We start from the raw sequence: 15,413 nt of genomic DNA on the forward strand, positions 1-15,413 counted from the left end.
AGAAAGAAAGAATGCTGTGAAATAAATAAATTCATAAGTTCATAAGTCACAGGAACAGAATTAGGTCATTCGGCTCAACAAGTCTTAGGGCAGCACAGTGGTGCAGCGGTAGAGTTGCTGCCCTACAACGCCAGAGACCTGGGTTCATTCCTGACTATGGGTGCTCTCTGTACAGAGTTTGTACGTTCTCCCTGTGACCGCATGAGTTTTCCCTGGGTGCTCCAGTTTCCTCCGGAGACGTACAGGTTTGTAGGTTAATTTGGAATAGATAAAAATTGTAAATTGGGATAGTACAATGTACGGGGATGGCTGGTCGGCGCTGACTCAGTGGGCTGAAGGCCCTGTTTCCACATTGTATCTCTAAATTACACTAAACTAAGTCTTCCCCGCCATTCAATCAAGGCTGATCAATCTTTCACACTCAACCCCATTCTCCTGCATTCTCCCTGTAGTATGGGCACCTGTTACATCTCTTGGGCTTACATTGGAATGTGCTTGAAAAGGGAAATGTTAGTAGTGACTGTGGTATGAAACAGAGTGTTATGAACATAAAATATAGAACAGTACAGCACAGGAACAGGCCTGACTGCCCACAGTATCTGTGGCGACCATATTGCCAAGTTAAACTGATCTTCTCTGCCTGCACGTGATCCTTATCCTTCCATTTCTTGCATATCCATGTGTCCAATCTCATTGTACCCCTGGGTACAATGACAATAAAGATATATTGTATTGTATTGTATTGTATTGTCTATCTAAACGCCTCTTGAGTGCCACACCGCCTCTCCTGGCAGCACTTTACAGACAGTCACCACTCTTTGTTACGGGGGGAAAGGTCTCCACATGAATGCAAGCCTGCCAGTGGTATCAGGCTGAAAATGAGGAAAATGCAGTTACGTTGAACGTAGAGGCTGGTGGAAAGAAAGGTGAAAATGAGTGGAATACCATTGCAATGTGGGAGAGGGAAGGCGTGATAGCAGAAGTGCAATAAATGAGAAGCACTCTGTCCAGTACAATGCTGTGGAATCCTCAGCTGAGAAGGAAGGAAGATGATGATAAAACGAGATGTCCTCAGATTATTTGTGTTAGGAAAGAAAATGAGAAAGATAAAGGAATAGAATGTGTTCAGGTAAAAGGATAGCAGGAGACATATTCAAGTTAGCTTTTGGTGGTAGGGGCTCAAAATGGATATTGGTTGTAAACTAATTTTTAGAAATGGATAGCGAAATGAAGGAGGAGTCAGGGACAGAGCTTGCGAAAGCCACAGAAAGAATCTGATTTATTTGGAGTAATCTTATATCGAAACTGGACTGCAAGCTGGAAACAGTGCAGAGATGATTTACAACGATGTTGCCGGAACTCGAGGGCTGAAGCTATAAGGAGAGGTTAGGCAAGCTAGAACTCTATTCCTTGTAGCACAGGTGGTTGAGGGGTGATCTTCTCAAGGTGTACAGAATCATGAGAGGAATAGATCAGGTAGACACACAGAGTTTCTTGCCCAGAGTAGGGGAATCAAGAACCAGAGGACATAGGTTTCAGGTGAGGGGGGGAAAGATTTAGTAGGAACCTGGGGGGTAACCTTTTCACTCAGCGGGTGGTGGGTGTGTGGAGCGATCTGCCAGAGGAGGTAGTTAAGGCAGGTACTATCGCAATGTTTAAGAAACAATTCGACAGGTACATGGATAGGATAGGTTTAGAAGGATATGGGCCAAACGCATGCAGGTTGAACTAGCATAGTTGGGACATATTGGTTGGTATGAACAAGTTGGATTGAAGGGCCTGTTTCCACACTGTATGATTTTAACTAGAAGTTAGAAATCAAATATGTCTTAAGTTGCAAACAAATGCTGTGTCTTGATCACACTCTCAGCCTATAAAACTGTTTATTTTATTCAGGCTCTCTTGGTCCATCCTATCACAAACATTCACTTCATTTTCCCCACCACCTCCCCTTCTCAATAACTTAAAACGTTCAATTTCTAACATTTCATTGTTCTGATGATAGGTTATTGATCAGAAATGCCCCTTGACCTGTTGAGAATTTCTGGCATTTTCTGCTCACATTTCCCATTTCCAACATCTACAGTCTTATGTTGATCACACTCTGTTTTATACCTCAGTCACTACCAGTATCTTCCATGTCAAGCGCATTCCTATTTAAGCCCATGAGATGCATCCGACGTTCCCAATGTGGGCTCCTGTATATTGGTGAGACCAAACGTAGACCCGGCAACCATTTGGCTGAACACTTACACTCGGTCCACCTAGGTCTACGGGATCTCCTGGTTGTCAACCATTTCAACTCTCTTTCCCTGACTTTTCTCTCCAGGGCCTCCTCCACTGCTAGAATGAAGCCACATACAAATTGAAGGAACAGCTTATATTTTGCTTATGTACCTTACAACCCAATGATATGAACATTGGTCTTTAATTTTAAGTAACTTCATCTCCTACTCCCCACCCCTTCCCCTCCCTCCTTTCCCCTTCCTCATCCCGTTATTTTTCCAGTTCCACATTTCCCCACATTGTTTCTCTTGAGATCACACCTTCCTTTGCCAACAATGGACTGACCTGGCACTGCCCTGCCCGAGGTAATTTATGGCTGGCCCTGATTGATCCTGGTCTTTTGTCGCACCCAGCTCCTTACCCCATTCCCTCCCCCCACCCTCTACTTTCAGTCTCAAGAAGTGTCCTTGATCCAAAACATCATCCATCCTTTCTTTTCACAGATGCTGCCTGACCCGCTGAATTACTCCAGCATTTTGAGTCTATCTTTGGTATAAACCAGTGTCTGTTGTTCTTTGTATCTACAAAATAGACATAAATTGCTGGTATCTCAGCAGGACAGGCAGCATCTCTGGAGAGATGGAATGGGTGACGTTTCGGGACAAGACCCTTCTTCACCAGGATCTGCAGTTCCTTCCTACACATTTCATCTTTGTGTCTACAGTTTAGTTTTGCTTTTCTGTCACAGCCACAGTTTATTATTTTTCTGCAATCATGTCCAATCCAAAAAGCTTTGTTCTTTTATCGTTTTCATACTTATCTGCATTGTGAAATTCACATACTTTCTGGTTTTTCATCCTGGTAGGTTCCCCACAAGGTGAGTTCAAACTTGGAGATGAATCCTGTTCTTATTTCGTTCTCAACTCTGCCGCATTCCAGAGTGGAATTGAAATTATCGGTAATCTGAAAAAATAGTTATTATTTCAGACAAGGTGATATCGAACTTTATCTTTTCAGCCTGAAACATGGGTTTAAATCATGCTGCCATTGGAGATACCAATTTCGGCATGTCCCCAACAACTCTCACCAACTTCTACATATACGCCGTAAAAAGCATTTTATCGGGATCCTTCATAGCATGGTTTGGGAACAGCTCCATCCAAGGCCGCAAGAAATAGCAGAGAATTTGCTGGCTCGAAGGGCCGAATGGCCTCCTCCTGCACCTATTGTCTATTGTCTATTGTCTATAATTGTGCAGACCAGACCATCACACAAACCAACCTGCTTTCCATTGACTCCATCTACAGTTCACGCTCCATCAGCAAGGCCACCAGCTTAATCAAGGATGAGTCCCACCCCAGATACTCCCTTTTCTTCCCTCTCCCATCGGGCAAAATGTATAGAAGTATGAAAAAGCACACCTTCAGATTCACGGTTTCTTCCCAGCAGTTATCAGGCAACTGAACCATCCTATCAACAAGTAGAGAGTGACCCTGAACAACTACCTACATCATTGAAGACCCTCAGACTATCTTCAATCGGACTTTACTGGACTTTACCTTGCACTGAACGTTATTCCATTTAACATGCACCTGTACACTGTGGATGGATCGAATGTGATAATGTATAATCTTTCCGGTGACTGGTTAGCACGAAACAAATGCTTTTCACTGTATCTTGATACACATGATAATAAACTTAGTAGGCAATGTTTTGCAGTCTGACAGGGGCCTTCTATGTCTGAACGTTTTGAACTCAATTTCCATTAGTGTTAGTTCATAGTGGAGGGCTTTCCACAATGGATACTTGATAACAAATATTGATGGAAATATGGATGGAGAGTGGTGGCATCGGACAAGAGCATCATCAGAAATGCAAGAAAGAAAACCTAATAAATCAAAGAGTGAGTTTTGAATTTCACTGACTTGGGCTTAAAAACTGGGCTGGATGGGAAGGCAAGGCTGGAGTAAATACCACAGTATTGAGATAACAGGAAAGGAATGAAGGAGACAAATAGTGAGAGGAATTGATTGAACTCAGCTGCAGTGCTGATGCAATGATGGAGAAAATGTGTAGGGCAGTATGTTTGGTGCATGGGAGAAATAAGCTCTAAACAAAACTCATGGAATCAGAAATAGATGAGGAAAATTCCAATGAATACTTATTCATTCATCTGCAGTTCCTTGTTTCTGCAATGGAGAAAAGCTGATTTGTGTCCAAATTTACAAAAAGGGACACAGTAATTTTATTTTGTTAGTATTTTATAATCTGTTTTAGAAGTGTTCAAAGAACAGGAAGGACAATCTGAATTTTGGAAAGAGTAAGGATTTGCTGAGTAGCGAAGAAATGTTCAGTTGTAAATTGGTAACAATGATGCACAGAGGTCATTGTAGAAATAGGGTGGCATGGTGGCACAGTGGTAGAGTTACTGCCTTATAGCGCCAAAGATCCGGGTTTGATCCTGACCATGGGTGCTGTCTGTATGGAGTTTATATGTTCTCCCATGACCTGTGTGGGTTTTCTCCGGGAGCTCTGGTTTCCTCCCACACGCCAAAGAAGTACAGGTTTGTAGGCTAATTGGCTTGGTAAAATTGTAAATTGTCCCTAGTGTATGTTAGATAATTTTAGTGTGTGGGGATCATTGGTCGGTGCAGACTCGATGGGCCAAAGGGCCTGTTTCTGTGCTGTATATCTAAACTAAACCAAACTAAAATAGTGAAGAAATAAACAATGAAAGTCCCATCAGTGTGACGACTGACAATAAGATGAAAAGTAGCTAAATATTGATCTAACAGAAACATACAACCATTGTGAGGCTTGGAAGTGTTATGTGCAAACACAAAAAAAAACCATTTTACACCCACACTTCAAACAGCATAGAAGAAATCACGATTTAATGGCTAAATTGGACAGACCCAGCAATAGGCAGGGGTGTTGCTAAGCAGGATTGATTCAGGTTTGCTTCTTCCAGTGCAAACAGCACCTCAGTAATTAACACGATTGTCACTTGCAGCCAGCAATAATCATGCCTTTGAGTGGCTGAACATCACAACAGGCGGTTAGGTCTAGTTAATAGTTTTCAAAGACATGCTGCCCCTCTTAAAGAACAGCTTTATTTGTGATTATAAGAAGATGATTATGGTCAGACCATTCATACTGAAATGCAGCTGGTTAGAACATGGAAAATATTTCGGAAGGAACTACAGATGCTGGATTAAACCGAAGATAGACACAAAAAAACCGGAGCAGCTCAGCGGGACAGGCAGCATCTCTGGACAGAAGGAATGGGTGACATTTCGGGTCTGAAGGGTCTCGGGTCGGGTCTGAAGAAGGGTCTCAACCTGAAATTACACCAATTCCTTCTCTCCAGAGATGCTACCTGGCCCGCTGAATTACTCCAGCTTTTTTAGTGTGTAGGGAATGGATGAGAAAGTTGGATAGCGTAGAAGTAATGTGAGCGGGTATCGATGATTGGTGTGGACTCCATGGAGCGAAGGTCTGTTTCCATTCTGTATCACTAAACTAAACTAAACTATTTCATACTTAATTTCTATTTTCTACATTGATACTTTGCAGCCCCATTGGGCATGTTGGTAATGTTAGCCCAGAATCTTTTGGTGCCGTGATTGTGGTTTTGCTTCCAGAATAGGATCTGTGCATGTGAATGCATTTGATTGAAGAGGCAGATTTTAATGAGCATCTTAATGGCAAGAGGAGCAATAAAGTGGTGAACAGTTTTGGATGGGGAATTCAAGATCACCGGACTTTGTTAGATTAACGGACAACTGGCAATGATGGCGTGATGAATGCAGGGAATGGTTGGAAAGCTGGAACTGGAAGATATCTTGGATGGTTGAAGAATGGAGACTGTTGCAGACATTGTGGGACAGTGAGGTTTTATATGGCACTGGTCAGACCGCATTTGGAGCATTGTGAGCAATTTTGGGCCCCATATCTGAGAAAGGATGTGCTGGTGTGGAGAGGGTCTAGAGGAGGTTCACGAGAATGATCCCAGGAATGATTGGGTTAACATATAACGAGCGTTTGATGGGCCTGTGCTCGCTGGAGTTTAGAAGAATGAGAGAGGACCTCATTGAAACTTACCGAATAGTGATAGGCCTGGATAGAGTGGATGTGGAGAGAATGCTTCCACTAGTTGGAGAGTCTAGGATCAGATGCCATATGCTCAGAATAAAAAGACATTCCTTAGGAGATGAGGAGGAATTTCTTTAGTCAGAGGGTGGTGAATCTGTGGAATCCATTGCCACAGAAGGCTGTGGTAGCCAAGTCAATGGATATTTTTAAGAAGGAGAATGACAAATACTTGATGAGTATGGGTGTCAGGGTTATGGGGAGAAGGCAGGAGAATGGGATTGGGAGGGAAAGATAGATCAGCCAGATTGAATGGCAGAGTAGACTAGATGGAACTGAATGGCCTAATTCTGGTCCTATAATTTATGAACTTGTGAACATGAATTACAGAGATTTTAGAAAAGGGAGAGACAATGAAATGATTTCAATGGTACTTTGTTGTCACATATACTGAGGTACAGTGAAATTCATTTTTGTATAGAGTTCAGTACAAGTATCACTACGCATAGGCACTTAGATAATCATCACAAATACAGTGCAAGGGTGTAGTAGTAGTAGTAGTACACTGAGACAGTATAGAGATTTGAAAAGATGGATGAGAATTTTAATTTGAGGCATTATTTAAATGGTTGCTTGCATGAGTCTGCCAGCATAGAAATGATCATGAATGGAAGATGGCATAGGCCAGGGGACAGAGTTTTGGATGGTCTCAACATTTTTCTACAGTTTGTAAAGACATCGGATAAAAAGAGATGAAAAATTAAACCTATTGGGCTCCCTTAATTACAACTATCCTGCAGTGCCTCACTGACTAATGTACTTTCAACGAGGCTTTAGAATTACAACCAGGCAAAATGAAAAAAAGAAATTAAAATGCTTTCTAAATTGGAGTTGCTACTTTATGAAATGGAACTGGTAATAGGTATCCTAGAGAGATTATAAATGTTTAGAGAATAAGAACTGTAGTATTTCAAAATGTAATAGAAAGTAAATGAGACGACATAGAGCATTTTGCAATGACCAAGAAGCATTTCAGACATAATCTTTCAAATAACATAGTACATAATTGGCCCATTTATTGATAGAAAGCTGCTTGAAACAAAGTGAAGGACATTCTGAGCGAGCAAAGATTCTGCATTCTGAGTTGTACAGTAATGGATGCTACAAAATGTGTAGGAAGTGTAAACCAGATGCAGTTTACACTGAAGATAGACACAAAGTGCAGAAGTAACTCAGCTGGTCATGCAGCATCTCTGGAGAAAAGGAATAGGTGCCATTTTGGGTCAGACCTGAAGAAGGGTCTCGATCCGAAATGTCACCTATTCCTTTTTTCCAGAGATTCTGCATGACCCACTCAGTTACTTTAGCATTTTGGGTCTCTTAATGGATGCAACAAAATGGCCTTGTAGGGATAGGCTTGAATTGAGATTATTCCCAAATCGATTGATTAGTAACATGTACTACCATTCATCTGGTAAAGCATACTGTGTGCTGCAAAACCTCTGGCAGGGTTGATCAAATTGCAACTGATTTTGGAAGATCAATATGGGTTGACTGTAAATGTGAAAAGGTGAAAGATCATTGACCTGAAACATGAACACTCTCTTTAGACTTTAGACTTCAGAGATACAGTGCAGAACAGGCCCTTCGGCCTACTTAGCCCGTGCCGATCAGCAATCTCCCCATACACCAGCCCTATCCTACACACTAGGGACAATTACAATTTTACCGAAGCCAATTCACCGACAAACCTGTACACGTCTTTGGAGTGTGGGAGGAAACCGGAGCACCCGGAGAAAATTCACCCGGTCACAGGGAAAACTTGCAAATTCTTACAGACAGGACCCATAGTCAGGATCGAACATGGGTCTCAAGTGCTGAAAGGCAGCAACTCTACTGCTGCGCCACCATGTTGCCCCTTTGCTGTTCGTACCCAGATGCCGTCCAATTTGCTCAGGATTCCAAACATTTTTACAAAACTTTTGTGAACTTTCACAAAAAAACTTTTTGTAAAAACTTACAAAAAACTGTTATGTAAGTTTTTAAACACAACATTAAAACTTTGTGTTTTTATTTCAGATTTACAGCATTTGTAATGTTTGATTTTTGTAGAATTAGGAGGTAGTTCAATTAAGATTGCCACGAGCAACATGCACAAATGGGTTTCAGCAGGGCCCCTCCCTACCTATTTTAGATATTCAATTACATTACGATCAACAATTCCCCCACCATCAATATCCCATGCATCGTCACTGAACAGAATCCAAACCAGACCTGATGTATAAATACAGTGGCTACAAAAGCAGTTTAGTTGCTTAGTATCCTGCTCTGAATAACCCACTTCCTGACATCACAACCTTTCCAGACCATCATGCCACGTGTCAGAGAGATTATGGGATATTCTCAATTTACCCAAACGGGTGCTACTCCATCAGATCTCAAGAAACTCGACACAATCCATGACAAAGCTGCCTGCTTGAGTACCACCCCACCCTATTCATTCCTTCCACCACTGTGGGTGTATTGTACAGTTTTGACAAAATGCAGTTACTCACCTAGACTCCTCTGACAGCATTTCTTAAAACTATTATCTTTTCTCTTGAGAAGCACAAGTGTTTCAGGTGGAGGAGAATACCACCACATCAAATTCTCCTCTGTCATAAATTATAGTAGCTGAATTAGGCCATTCAGCCCATCGAGTCTACTTTGCTATTCGATCATGGCTGATTGTTGTTGAACGGTTGATCTTGATAATCCTCAGGGTCTTCCTTTGAGAATTCCAGCTGCCGCAGAGCAATAAGTTCATGTTCACAAGTGATAGGAACGGAATGAAGCCATTCAGCCCATCAAGTTTACTCCACCATTCAATCAGGGCTGATCTGTCTTTTCCTCTCAACTTCATTCTCCTGGCTTCTCCCCATAATCTTTGACACCCTTACTAATCAAGAATCTGTCAATCTCTGCCTAAAAACTAACCAAAGACCTGGTCTCCATGGCCTTCTGAGGCAATGAATTCCACATCAATTCTTCCTCATCTCCTTTCTAAAGGTATGTCCTTTTATTCTGAGGCTGTGCCCTCTGGTCCTACAAATGGACTCTCCACATCCACTTTATCCAGTTTTCCCTTATTTGGTAAGTTTCAATGAGGTCGCCCCTCATCCTTCTAAACTCCAGCGAGTACAGGCCCATAGCCGTTGAATACTTTTCTATCACATATTATTCTGACCTGAAAATATACTGCCATTCCTTTATTGTCCCAGGGATTAAATCATGAAACTCACCACATAACAGCACTGAGAGAGTACCTTTACCGGAAAGATTGCTGCAGGTCAAGGTAGAGACTACCTACAGCCTTCTCAAGGATTATTCAGCATGGAAAATGATTGCTGACTTTACAGCAATGCTCAGATCCCCAAAAATGAATACAAAAATCTTAATAAATACTTGTTGATTTAGCATTTTTTCATATTAAAAAAATGTTTACCTTTTTATGTACATACGCTGCAACTTTTACTGAAAAAACCCCACACTATATAATATTAAAAGAAAGGACATATCTGCCTTATAGTGATTTTCAGATGCAATTTTTGTGTAAAATTACATGGTTACATATTTTGGTAAAAGGTCTAAAGGGGTTAAACAAAGATGTTCAAAAACCTCCTAGCCTTCATGTTGATTTCAATTATATAGCTAAATTTGAAGGATAATATTTTCACTCTTTCTTTCTGACTGTTCCCTAAAGCTTGCATATCAATAAGTCTGAGTTTAATTGGAACCGAGTCTCTATTTTTTAAAAGGAAAGAACATCATATTTTCTTTCTTTATTCAGTGCTGTTCATGACTGAATGTAGCATTCCCTCAATCAGAGACTGTGTTAATGTCCTGGAGATCTCTTGAAACATTAATGGTCAGCTTCCTAAGAATAATAATAGATTGCAGTGTTAGAGGAAAGATAATGATGGCTTTAGTCTCTACTGTTAAGCACAGTCTGGGGAAGGAAGTAAGCATCCAGGTTATTATCTCTCTAGGTTTCCTATTCTATTTTAGGCACTGTCATCCCAAGCTTATAAATGCTTACCCTTTTAGACAAAAGTCCTAAAAAGTGGGTTTAAATAGTAATTATCCGGTTATTTATAGTAATTTTGCATTATATTCCTCATTTGGTCATAAGGTGGAAAGCTGAATATTAAACAGTTTACCTCCCATGCACATGCAATTCATGCATTGAACAAACAGCACTTGTCAGTAAAATAAACAGTCAATTAAAACCTCAGCAGAATTGGCCAGAAGTTGCATACGGAAAAATATTCTGAATAGAAGCAGAGACAGCGGGGCAATACTAATGTCGTCTTTGATGTGGCTGGAAAATCAATTTTAAAGGAGGTTTCCTTTATGCTGATGTTTATATTCAGTGGGAATGGGTTTGAAATAAAATTTGTTTGATTGAATGAAAGGCACAAAACAATGGCTGGAGTAAATGATGCAGCCGGAACACTGATTTCCTGACAAGTATTTGAAGACAGATGCACTTCTAGATCATGACGGGAGAATGGACAGGATGGGGGAACCTCTACAATCTTCACTGTGTAGAGAGTGAAGAGACAATTTTGAGCTAAGCTTGAGTCACAGATGGACTTTCGACAGTTGCAGCAGGGCTTGCGTGCTATCACCTCCTCAAGGGCGAAACTAGGTAGCATATGGGGCAACAATGCCTCACGTCTGGATAAGCCCAATGCCTTCTGGGTACACAACAACATGGCTACTCGAGCCTCCACCGCTCCTGAGGACCTTGTGATCTCAGTCATTGAGGCCAACGTCAGAGCATCCCTGAAAGAGGGTGATTCCACGCCAAGCATTCAGCCCAGACAGCGTGCTTGGCCAAATATTAAAGACCTGTGCAGTTCACCTGGCTGAAGTCTTCAAGGATGTTTTCGACCTCTTGCTTCTGTGGTCTGAGGTTCCCACCAGTTTCAAAGGGGCATTTTTCACACTGGTACCCAAGAAGAGAACAATGATCTGCCCCAATGACTACAAGCTTTGAGTGCTTTGAGAAGTTGCTTATGGCACAACTCAACTCTTGTTTAAGAAATGACTTGGATCTGCTTTAATTTGCCTATCACCATAGCAGGTCAAGAGCAGATGCTGTCAATGACTCTCTGCTGTGGACCATCTCGATAGAAGGAACACATAGGTCAGACTGCTGTTCATTGACTACAGCCCGCATTCAACACTATCATCCCCTCCAACCCATCGCCAAGCTCAAGACATAGGCCTCCGTACCTCCCTTTGCAACTGGGGTCCTCGTCTTCTTTATCGGTAGACCACAATCAGTGCAGATCAGTAACGACTCACTGACCATCAGCACAGATACACCTCAAGGCAACATGTTTAGCCATCTGCACTACTCCCTTTACACATGACTGTGTGACTATGTATAGCTCCAAAGCCATTTATAAATTCACTGGTGACAGCATTGAAGTCGATTGAATAGTGGTGGTGAAGAGACAGACTAGAGGAGAGAGGTGGAACACCTCGTTGAGTAGCTGCAACAACAACCTCTTGTTCAGCATCAACAAGGAACTAATTGTTGATAGATACAAAGTGCAGGAGTAACTCAGCAGGTCAGGCAACATTTTTCAAGAGATCTCTGGGACCCTTATTAAAGGTACTGCAGCACTTTGTGTCTATCTTTGGTATAAACCAGCATTTACAGTTCTTTGTTTCAACAACAAATCTACAATTACAACCGTGGGTGGCATGGTGGCACAGCTGTAGAGTTGCTGCCTTACAGCGCCAGAGACCCAGGTTCGATCCTGACCACGGGTGCTGTCTGTACAGAACTTGCAGGTTCTCCCCGTGACCTGTGTGAGTTTTCTCCGGAACCTCCGGTTTCCTCCCACACTCCAAAGACGTACAGGTTTTTAGGTGAATTGGCCTTGGTAAAATTGTAAATTGTCCCTAATGTGTAGGATAGTGTTACTGTATGGGGATCGCTAGTCGGCATGAGCTCAGTGGGCCAAAGGGCCTGTTTCCACGTTACATCTCTAAACTAAACTAAACTAAACCAATCATTGACTCCAGAAAGGGGAAATCAGGACACCACATGCCAGTTTTTATTTTCTGATTAGGTAGCTTATAACCTAACAAATTGTTTGGATAGCTTACAACCGAATGGTCTGTTACACAAACTGGAGGTAGAGCACCACATATTCCGCTTGAGTAGCTTGCAACCAAATGGTATGAACCTTGAATTCTCCAATTCTCAGTAGTTAACTTACAAACAACCTCTTGTTCCCTTTTTTCCCCACCCTGACCCTTTTTTTCTCTCACATGGATTTACATCTATTTCTCCCCTTCCCCCTCCTCCTGGCCCCTTTCCACCTATATTCCTTCCTCTGGCTTCACAATTCACACCTCTTCTATTCTTATTTTAATTTTTTAATGTTTTTAAATCTCTGGCCTTTGTCCAACCATCTGCCAATCAATTCCAACACACAGAAACGCAAGCAGTTGCAAGAGTGCAGCCTGGTCCGTCACTTGCACAGTCCCCCCACCATCAAAAGCAAATAGGTCCAAAGGTCATAGGGGCAAAAGTAGGCCATTCAGCCCATCGAGCCTACCCTGCCATTGGCTGATCTATCTTCCCCTCTCAACCCCATTCTCCTGCTTACTCCCCATAACTCTTGACACTCTTAGTAATCAAGAGTCTGTCAATCTCCGCCTTAGAAATACCCAATGTCTTGGCCTCCACACAAGGCCCTCAAGAAGGCAGCATCTGTCATCCAGGAACCCCAGCATAGGGGGCATGTCCTCTTTCCACTGGTAGTATCGGGCATGAGATACAGAAGCCTGATGTCGCACACCACCAGGTTCAGTAACAGCTACTTTCTTGAGCCAACCTGCACAAAGCATATCCTTCTTTAAAAACTGAACACTACGGACCACCATTTTTTTTAGAGATACAGCATGGAAACAGGCCCTTCAGCCCACGCCAACCAGCGATCCCCGCATATTAACACTATCCTACACCCACTAGGGACAATTTTTAGATTTACCAAGCCAATTAACCTACATGCCTGTACCTCTTGCACAACTACATGAGGGGCCCCATAGCAGAAGCATCCACGTCGCGGGGCTGGAAACTGGAAGTGTCCTGAGCTAATTCTGCTACCACCATCATCTATTGCAACAAGTGATGGCTCCCACTGATTGTCGTCGGAAGCTTGCGCCCTTTTCAGGACGGACGATGACAGCGATGTCAACATTTGAAACATGGATGATCGACATGAAAGAAGAAGAAGAAGAACTACATGAGGTACGGGTACAATGCTTTTGCCTGAGTCCATGTGGTTGAGATGCTACTACAAGCAAATAATTTATTGTCCCTGTACCTCATGTACTTGTGCTTATGACAATAAGCTTGAAAATAACTGGAAACAAGAATGGGAAATGGTGGAAATTGATGGTCTAGATGTTCCAGGACCAATGGGAGTGCTGGTTAATGTGGACGTGCTCATGAACTGAAATGCACAGTTTCGAACAAATGGTCTATCAGGGGATTGCTAATTTATTGTTGTCCTTTACAGTTGTTCGTAAACCTCTTCAATGTCAAGGATAGACACAAAATGCAGGAGTAACTCAGTGGGTCAGGCAGCATCTCTGGAGAAGAAGGAGGGGTGTCGTTTTGGGAAGGGGCCTTTCTTCAGACTTTAACAACTTTCGGTTTCCAGACCCCCATTCACTCATCTTTACCTTGGACGTTCAGTCAATCTACACCTCCATCCCCCACCAGGAGGGCCTTAAGGCCCTATGTTTCATCCAAAAAAAACTACCTGTTCCTGCCCCAATCAGATCAACTCCACTTACCTCGATCCTATCCTATCCCTCCTTGTGCAGTCTCTTTCCACCTAAGTCCAGGACACCACACACGCCGTTCAAATCCTTAATAACTTTAGCTTTCCAGGCCCCTGTTCACTCGTCTTTACAATGGACGTTCAATCACTCTACACCTCCATCCCTCACCCGGAGGGCTTAAGGCCCTTTGTTCCTTCGCTGAAAAAAAAAGAGTCTGTTGAAGTGTCCAATCATCCATCCTTTTTCTCCAAAGATGCTGCATGACCCACTAAGTTACCCCAGCACATTGTGTCTCTCTTTGGTGCAAACCAGCATTTGCATTTCTTTGTTTCTACTTTTCAATGTAAACATTGTTTTGACAGTGCTTGTTCTTTTAGGCATCGTAAGTGTTCTTGGACCTCCAAATAGATATTTGGAGAGATAAATCACTGCCGGGGTCCATAATATTGAGGGCATTCATGGTCATGTGTATGCAAATTGGTATGCCTATTAAGTATGCAAACAATGAACTTAATGAGCATGCAGTGTTGATTTGCCAATAATTAAGAGTTTAACCCTACATTTGGTAGGAAGGAAGCCCCCACACTTAATTGAAAACAGGCATCCCTGACATTAAGGGTGTGGGTGTGTTGGATGCTGGTTTTCATTCCTAGAAAATGGTCTCCATCATGATTTTCCATAACATGAAGCCATATCATCTGCACATAAGTCAAGAAACACAAGCTGAAAATGAATAAATGTACTGTTATCAGACAACTGAACCATCATAACACCAACAGGAGAGCGATCCTGAGTTACCATCTACCTCTTTGGAGACCCTCGGACTACCTTTAATCTGACTTTACTGGACGTTATCTTGCACTAAATGTTATACCCTTGATCCTGCATCTGCACACGGTGGACGGCTTGATTGTAATTATATATAGTCTTTCCACTGATCCAGAGGTGGCTAGAAGTAGGGAGAGGACAGGAGAGATCGTTGTAGGAGTCTGTGTACTGTCCATGGATGTTTAGCTTGAGACATCTTCACCAAGGATGTCCTCAGCACATATATCACTGGCAGTGATCTCAATTGCAACAGCAAACAGCATGGTTGCTGCCTTACAGTGCCGGAGACCCAGGTTCGATCCTGACTACTATTGTTGTCTGTACAGAGTTTGATTGTTCTCTGTGACAGTGTGGGTTTTCTCCGGGTGCTCCGGTTTCCTCCCACACTCCAAAGATGTTCAGGTCTGTAGGTT

At 42.4% G+C, this 15,413-nt stretch overlaps 1 protein-coding gene across 1 annotated transcript in view; it reads right to left on the reverse strand.

The window, feature by feature from the left end:
• The window catches only part of LOC144595281 (PC3-like endoprotease variant B), a 560,764-nt gene that overhangs the window by 22,966 nt on the left and 522,385 nt on the right, over positions 1-15,413 (reverse strand). Inside the window, exon 16 of the mRNA XM_078402585.1 lies at positions 3,069-3,189. Coding sequence (XP_078258711.1) covers positions 3,069-3,189 — 121 coding nt within the window. The remainder of the gene's footprint in view (positions 1-3,068; positions 3,190-15,413) is intronic.

The sequence above is a fragment of the Rhinoraja longicauda genome, chromosome 7, assembly GCF_053455715.1.
Source record: "Rhinoraja longicauda isolate Sanriku21f chromosome 7, sRhiLon1.1, whole genome shotgun sequence".
Classification (NCBI taxonomy): domain Eukaryota; kingdom Metazoa; phylum Chordata; class Chondrichthyes; order Rajiformes; family Arhynchobatidae; genus Rhinoraja; species Rhinoraja longicauda.